The sequence below is a fragment of the Drosophila rhopaloa genome, unplaced genomic scaffold (genome assembly GCF_018152115.1).
Source record: "Drosophila rhopaloa isolate 14029-0021.01 unplaced genomic scaffold, ASM1815211v1 contig_163, whole genome shotgun sequence".
Taxonomy (NCBI): domain Eukaryota; kingdom Metazoa; phylum Arthropoda; class Insecta; order Diptera; family Drosophilidae; genus Drosophila; species Drosophila rhopaloa.
In genome coordinates this window covers 1801932-1810419 of record NW_025335043.1, presented here as the reverse complement: position 1 = coordinate 1810419, position 8488 = coordinate 1801932, and the positions used below count along the sequence as shown (strand labels likewise).

Below are 8488 nucleotides of genomic sequence, written 5' to 3'. Positions count from 1 at the left end.
GCTGTGCAGCGAAGTTAATTTAATTAAACTTTTACCTATTGACACATTCATGGTCGTCTGCGTGAAAATCGAATTTTCCCTTTGTGGCGAGCTAATGAATCGGAAAGCGCGCATTCAAAATGAACAGAAAACTTCCTCCACGACAATTAATTCCAGTTGAGCTCAAGTGTCAGAGTTTAAGCTCACTGGCTTTGCAATTTTATTGAATCACATCCAAGTCAACTTAATTAAGTCTGATTATGAGCCGATACTGCCATTTGGAGTATAGGATCTCGGTGCCCAGTATCATAATAGTGAAGGCGTAGCTGAAAAGCAGTATCAACAGGGCAGAACTCACGGTATCCATGTCAACCTAGAATTAAGAGTGCTTCGAAAGTTTAAAAGGGGATGTTTCAAGGTTCCCGAAACTCACATGCAAGTCTGAGGTCTCAATTTTCTTCACACAAGGCGGTTTCCTCGAGTGCCAGACGTTAAAGTGATAGGACAGGATTCCTGTTTCAGTGACACGTCGTAATCTAAGGATGTAATTTATACACATTCAAGTTGAAGGACACTCACAAAATAATATTCTCCCCCAACTATACTCACCCATATGAGATGACCTTCCTCATTGGCGAATTTTTCTGCATAATCATCACAGTTTTTTGGGGCGGAAACATGCTAACCTCGGTTAGATCGCAAATGTCCTGTTCACTAAAGGTTTCAGCAATGATCTTGTAGGCAGCAGCCACATCCACATGAAAGGCAAACCCTAAAACAGGATTTAAGGAACTCAAATTACTTTATTTTTGTCCATGTAAGTAAGCAACCACTTACTTTCGTGTTTAACTCTAAGTAAACCCGTTTCTGGATCTAACCAATTGCTGGCTGCACTATCCTTGGCATGGGCACCCGTTTCATGACTGTGAACAATATCCCGATAGGATTTAGCGGGATCAGTGGAGGCTGGATTTGGATCCACTGGCTCATCTTCATCGGCTTCGTTTTCTTTAGTGGTCGGCAGACTTGTAATCTTCTTGGCATACAGTTCCATGGAAACGGGGTCTTTGGTGTGCTATTAAAATAAGATTTATTAAAACTTAAATTTACATTCTATGGTTTTTAAATAATCACCAGAAAGTAATCCCTGTTGTAGAGTATGTCCTCCATGCCCACTTTCAGCGAACTGTGCACCAAGTCGCTTAGAGTTTTAATGGTTTTTGGTTTTTCCATCAGAAGAGTGCCCACAATACTGGCCGAATAGAATTGATAGATGCAAAACGAGAATAGCAAGCTGGTGATCACAATACAGCGACCTGAAACAAAACTGGTGGAAAAGCCAAGACCCTGTTGGCAAATAATTCCCACAAAAAACAGAACGGATTCCAGGAAGAGACCCACTCGCTCTGGAGATTTCTTCTGCTTTGCCTTTCGATCTTTTATGTACTTATTTAGCTTCTGATAGCAGCGATGCCAAAGGGTACCGGCATCAATGGGTGCGGAATCATCATTTTCTTCTCCTTTTTCCTCTATTTTTTCTTCATCAACAACCACTGAAACTGCAGTGATGGGACGAACTGGGGCCTCCACTTGCTCCTGATGCTGTTGGTGCTGGTAATTATGTCGTGGTGGAGCTCCTCCTTTCGGTTTAATCAAAGCTGAGCCATCGTGTGGCACCAATTTCCATTCAATTGTGGTGAGAAACCAAAGAATAAGGACTGTTAAAACACCACAGCCCACAATTAGAACCCAAACATCATTGGTAAACGGTTGAAGGAATACAATACGATCCTTTTGGGTACTCCTGGGATGTCGAAAGATGAAACAAGGACGACTCGACCAACTTCTGCCGGCCACATCGATCCATTTGTGCCGTTCCAGCCAGTAGAATATCGGTGCTCCGCCAATATCCGTTTCATTGCGAATGAGAGCCCCAATCATCCCGTCGAACCGACCGTTCTTCACATATCCCCAGGATGTGGTCCTGGAAAGGACGAACGTCCAGTTGAACATGTCGCGCACTGCCATCAGCAGATTGAAGTTGAAGCGGTTCATCGTATCGATGTGACCGGAGACCGTGTGCGTGAGGTAGTACATCAGGGTGCCCGTCATGTTCTTGTTGGTCACCTGTCGAGTGGTCGGGTATCAAACCTTAGTGCACTGGGATAAACTAATACTTAAAATGCGAAAAAAAAAACAAAACAGATTGGCTCATTCCCATCTTTATGAATGATTCTGTCATTTTAACTCATCACTAATCATTATTGGTACTTATAAATGATCAAAAAATATTCGATTCAATTTTTAAAGCTTAATTTGATGTAGATACTATATAAAACTATTTAGATTAAAAAAAAATTGAAAAATGTTAAAGTTTGACAAAATATATTTGAATGGAGTTTTGGACAACAAAGGTTGTTTAATTCTAGCACTTTAAAACAATTCCTAAAACCTCTATTTTACTTGTAAATATATAAAGAAAACAATTTTCTAAAAACAATGTAAAAAACCCTTTTTTTTAGCACAAAACTATAATAGGATTTACAGCCGAATAATATAATCTTTTTTTATACTAAAAATAGAGTTATCGAAATTAATTAAATATTTGTAAAATATAAACAAATTTGTTATAGGAATAGAAGTAATCAACTGGTCGTAATAAGCTACTCTTGCTGAAAAACTCCAAGCAGCTTTTAAAAATCTTATTTAATATTACTATCCCCCAATTTTCTTTCGAGTGCATCACAGCCCTTCCGGAAGATGATGGATCTTCCTGTCCCTCGATTCCCAGCCCCATCCCCCTGGGTCCTCACCACCACCATGCAGCGCACCCTGGCATGCTGCATGTCCATCCGGCGACGAACTGTGGACGTGGTCCGAAACCAGGCGTGCAACTGGATTCCTTCTGACGGCGTGAAGCTGCCAATTTCGGTGAGATTGACGTGTCCGCCGTAGTTGAGTCCGGGGTTCCTAAGCCAGGGTTCAAAACGGGAGCAAGTCGTTGTGGGAATTAGCAGCCGGGAAGTGGACAGTTGGGAAATTATGGCTGATGTGTTGATGTGGGCCAGGCAGAATTTCAAGGGAGTGAATGGTTTTGAGGTCAAATGTTGGCGAAATGATAGCCTGTCCTTTGACTATGGGGATTTCACCATACGCTTTGGAAATGCTTGAGGTTAATCTAATTGGAGAGGGATGAGGTATAAATTTCTCACCAATTTAAACCAATATTAAGCCAACCATAAATCAATAGAACATTTTAACTTTAAGGTACAGGCTAGTAAAATTCCTACTTTTGGTATTTGGACTTTTATTTCATTACCATTACCAAATTCCTGTTAAACAGAAATGTTCATTTAAGCTCGAACACATTGCTCAATACGATGCCACAACCAAAGAAATACATACAAATTAAATTCAAGAAGCCATGCATTCAGAAATACTTCAATCAAGTGAAAACAAAAGGTTCGGGCAATTTCAGTATATTAAATTAAAGAGTCTTTTAATCAATGAGATTAATAAGAGGTCCTTAAGGACAAACAATTTCGCAACCCCAAACAATAAAAGGACAAATATTTTACGAAATATTTAAGGTAAAGGGCTTTTCAATTCAAGAGTAAATTGAACCTTAAGGTGATTCCGAGATGACCAGGCTAGTTAATCACTCACCAGACATCGAACAGAGTGTAGTGGGCTGCCTCGGACATTCGCTTGGCCAAAGTGAGTTCGGTGTTCATGTACAGGTTCATGCCCCCCAAGAAGCTCTCGATGGAGGGCAGGTCTTCATCGCCGGTCGCCTGAATTTGCTGCCCCGGCGGCTCCTCCTCCCCTTTCGCCGTTCCTTCGCCAGCCTGAGTCCTTCCATGCCAGGCGAAATCCTCTATCAATAGCCAGTGAAAATTCTCGCTGTAGAGCATCTTGGCGGAAGCCTTTGAAATGATTGTACTTGAGCACTTAATAAGGAGACTAGAACTTGACAAGGCGATGAGCGACAGCACTGGGAAAAATTAGTTTCTTGTCTTTCAATAAATATTTTAATTTAATTTTTCTCTTTTGAATTTGTTACTAAAAGTCTGATCATTGAATCTGTTATAACTGGGAATTATCGATTCATTATGTTAATACTTTTAATTAATTATGTTAAATACTTTTTAAAAAATAAAATTATTTTAATTAACTGAGCCCTCAGTAATGTAATTATTAACTTGAATAAAATTAAATTTACTTGATGATTATATATTTTACATGTTAAGTACTTAAAAAAAAAAATTATTTAATTTTACTGAGCCCTCAGAAATTTAATTATGAACTTGAATAAAATTAAATTTACTTGATGATTATATTATATATTTATAAAAATATTTTATTTAAACAACATAACAAAAATTCAGTTTTACAGATTTATGTAAGATACACCGTAAATTGAGGTTTCTATTTTGAATTTGTCTGTCAATATGCCATTTGCCTGAGACCAATAACTAAGAATATTTTACTAGGTTTTAAAACAGTACATTTTAAAAAATGTTGAATTTGCTCTTATTTAATTTTGTTTGGATTCTTTTAAAGTACTTCAGATTTTTCCGAGTGTCGGCTGGAGAGACGACCTCCATTCGCCCACCGCACTTATTCCCTAACTTACCAACTCGAGAAATCGGCGACTGACGGGGCCGCATGCCAGATCCACGACCGCAATTTGCTTGAGGGCCTCCATCCGCAGGACGCCCTCCAGCCACTCGGAATTGCTCTGCGCCTGGCTGGGCGTCTGGCTGAATCCTCCGCTCGGTCCGCTGCCCGGTCGACGACCACTCGAAGGGGCCGCCTGGGCCAGGACATCCAGCAGGACAATCCGCACAAACAGCTCGCTTTCGTAGAGACTCTTAATCAGCTGAACATTCTTCGCCGCGAAAGCGTTGCGAAGTTCTGCACTGGGGACTGGGTCGGTCTGGGAATGGGGCTTCTGGCACGTGAAGTAGGTTATCCTGGGGATGTGCTTGTAGTCCTGCGCGAATTGCAGTATCAGACTGCTCTGGAGCATCGAAGTGCGCTGCGGTTCAGCCAGCCCATAATCCAATTCCAACTCCAGCAATTCACGCTCCTGCAATCCCTCGCAGGATAATGCCAAAAATAAGAGTAGCCACCAATGCATTGGGTACCAACAATAAGTTAAAATGCAAATGACATTTACCTTGCGTCCGCCTTATATATACTGATCCCTTTGTCCGTGCATAATTCATTCGTTTGACTTTGACATTTTGCGGCTGTCAAAATTGAATTGAAATTGGCCCATAAATCGCTCATTGGAATTTCACTTTTCTTGTCAACTGACACCGGTCACCGTCATTATTCAATTTCGTTCAATTAGATTTCATAATTCATGACCCACGCCCGTTGCCCATGAATATACATAAAGGATATATGCGAATCAGGGTCGTCCCAAGTGTGTCTCAATCCCACTCAAAATCCTTTGGTCCTTTGGGGCTTAACGCTTCCCATGTCATAAATTCGGACAGTTTGTCACCTTAATTGAATTTCCATGCCAATGTTAGAAAACAAACCGATAGATATACACCATTAAAGTATGGAGAATATTTTTTTTTGCTTAGAATGTTGAGTTAAAATTAATAATATAGTATGAAAAACCAAAAGCAAAATGATAAGTGTTTTAAAACGTATTAGATTTTACAATTTAAAAAAAAAATTATTTTAAAAATTATATGTGGAAGACAACAAGTAAGTTCAGCTTTATTTTCACCTTATTATGTATTTTATTTAGATAATTAAGCTCAAATTAAACTAAAAGCTATTTAAAAAGCCTAAGGAAAAAACTGTTTGTAAAGCAGAAAAATCTTTTTTACATAAAAAATATTTTTAAAAAATTGTTGCTTTGCCTTCAGCGCTTTACTTTTAACCTTCTTCCGATTTTGTTTTGTTTTCGGTATTGCATTTTTTGCTTTCTGGCTTTTCATTTAAAATTTGTATTTTTGCTGTCAAGCCAGGAGCCCCAGAACAAAGTCATATTTCCTTATTATCTGTGCCAGCGCCATAATACCCGAAAAAATGGAATTATTAATGGCACTGTCCATTCGCTCGCTGCTAAGTGGCGCAAATTACATTTTTGTTTATTTTACCACAACTTGGCCTTGGGCCCAAGTCTTGGCCCTATTTACAGCTGTTAAGGTTGTTCTTTCCTACTTTGGCTCCTTGCTTCTTTTTTTTGTTTATTGTTTCCTGACCACAATATATTTTGGCGTATGGCTTTTGGCCTTCGTTGAAATCCTTAATTGTACTTTGAAAACGCGTTGGAGCGCATTGCTTTAATGGGCTTGGGTACTTGTGGATGCTTCAACTACCTTTTTGTATTATTTATTTGGTCTTTAAGTGGCAGCAGGGGAAAATGTTGTGAAAAAGCGTTGAACAGTTCGTATACGTAATATTGTGGTAGTGCTTTTTGTAAGCGGATTTGCTTCATGCCAATAGTTTTGTGAAAAAATTTGTGCAGTATTTTGTTTTTGAAAAACAAAATCAAAGCTTGTGTGGTGTAAATTAATTAAAAATGATTGTTGCCAAATAGGTCTCAAAGTGTTGGAATGAAATTTAAGCACTGTGCACATTCATTTCCCATTTGGGAGCCCCACTAAAAGTGCAACTAAACTGTCCATAATGAGTGGATAAAGACGACGTTTGCTGGGCAATAAAAACCGACAACGACAATGACAGGGCCAACAATTGCCAAACAAGAAGTTTTGCCAGCCGCAAAAAGAAACTTTTCATAAAGGAGGATATCCTCGAGGCACTCTCTATCCCCCATTTTTTTTTGCGTGCCCTGAATATTGGCTAAAGTGTCAACGGCAGTCGCAACTGCGGCTCTGCTTTATGAGCCCAGTCAGCCCTAGAGCCGGACTCACTTTGGCCCTGCAGAAAAGCCAAGTTTTGTCCTGCAGGACGAAACCACAACAAAGGCGAGCTAAAGTGCAAAATGAACAAGCAGACAACCAACGTGGGGGTCGGAGGTCAAGGGGGAAGGGGGAAGGCAGTGGGAAGTGGCCTACCAACGACATTTGCATGCAAATGATGCACTTGCAGTCGATTCGCTTCTCTGGGAGCAGCAGATGAACTTGTTTTGTGCTAATGAGATCAGCATGCAAATCGCCAGCTAAGGACAGGAAATTGCAATGCAAGAAGTGTAAGGATAATGGCTCTTGCCAATGCATCTTATTCGGAATTCACAGCACACGCAGTCGGTGAATATTATGACAAGTCGCATTATTCAACAGGCAAAAGCTCTTACACCTTAAATATGACACAGCTCTTAACTAAATGAAATCAGAGAGGGAGAATGGTTGCACAGAAATAAATGTATATTAAATGGCCATATTAATAAATAAATTTTTATTTATAATATTTTCACATTTCGATATACAAAAAAATGGAAATGGTTAAATAATTTTTGAATTGCCTAACAGTAGATTTTTAAATATTATTGATGTACATTTAATCTTTTGCTTTTAATTTTTTCTTCTAGGCCAACAATTTAATTATGTTGCCTTAACTGCAAATACTTTTTTTGTTCTACTTAATGAACATTTTTCACTTTCGGCCCTGGAATTTTTACTTTCGCTGTCTGGAGACAATTTTCTAGCACCGCAAGGAAGTTGACAAATTCCGCTGACACACGAGCAGCAAAAGTATTAATAAGTGTGAAGCGGTAAAAACTTGCCAAGGCTTTATCCTTGGAATGCAGCATAGACGAAAAATTGCAGCTGTGCTCTGAGCCCCGGAGATATTCCATTTGGTGCAACTGACTTGACAGACAGTTGTGACATTTGTTGTTTCGCATAGCCGAAAGATAAATGTGGCCTCTGTACTTTCACGCTCCTGGCAAGCGGTTGGAAAAGCCATTTAAAGTGACGGATGTCTAGGAAAATGGGAATTTACATTCAAAATGAAAATATAAAATATAAAACTATTTTGTATAACTAACACGTTCAATAACATTACTAAAAAAAATGAAATTTAATAACTTTTATGCCGCTTACAAGAAAAAAACATTTAATGACTTTGAAAAAAAAGTAGTTTAGACTGAACAAATTTTAAATAGCACACTGCACTGGCACATTTCTTTGTTTTCTATAAAACTTTCTTTAATTCTTAAAGAAAATATTTATCTGGCTTCTGGCCTCGCTTTTATCCGCCCGGTCATCTTTATCCGTCAAAGTAATAAAGCCATAACTATAATAGCATTAAATAAATCAAAGTCCAATCTGGCCTCCCGCTACCCGCTTTTCCAGCACTTTTCCCTTTATTCTTTCACCCTTTTGCTTGCGCTTTTCTCTGGGCTTTCACTGCTACTTGGGGGAAAAGTTGTGCGGTGTCAACTGTGAAAGTTGCGTTGAGTGCATTTTGTTGATTTATAATAAAAATAATGTTAAAACCATATTACATCATAATGAAAGGGCGCGACGGGCGACGAATCAGCGAGGAGAAAACGAACCGTAAACAAGTTTCGAGTGAA

At 39.1% G+C, this 8488-nt stretch overlaps 1 protein-coding gene across 1 annotated transcript; it reads right to left on the bottom strand.

The window, feature by feature from the left end:
• Positions 1-223: 223 nt before the first annotated feature.
• LOC108044066 lies at positions 224-5122 on the bottom strand. Its single transcript, XM_017122922.2, has 8 exons — positions 4616-5122; positions 3646-3905; positions 2793-2949; positions 1114-2106; positions 817-1054; positions 589-751; positions 413-515; positions 224-352 (listed from the first exon to the last, which is right to left on the bottom strand). The coding sequence occupies exons 1-8, from the start codon at positions 5120-5122 to the stop codon at positions 224-226; spliced, it is 2550 nt and encodes an 849-aa protein (XP_016978411.1).
• Positions 5123-8488: the final 3366 nt, after the last annotated feature.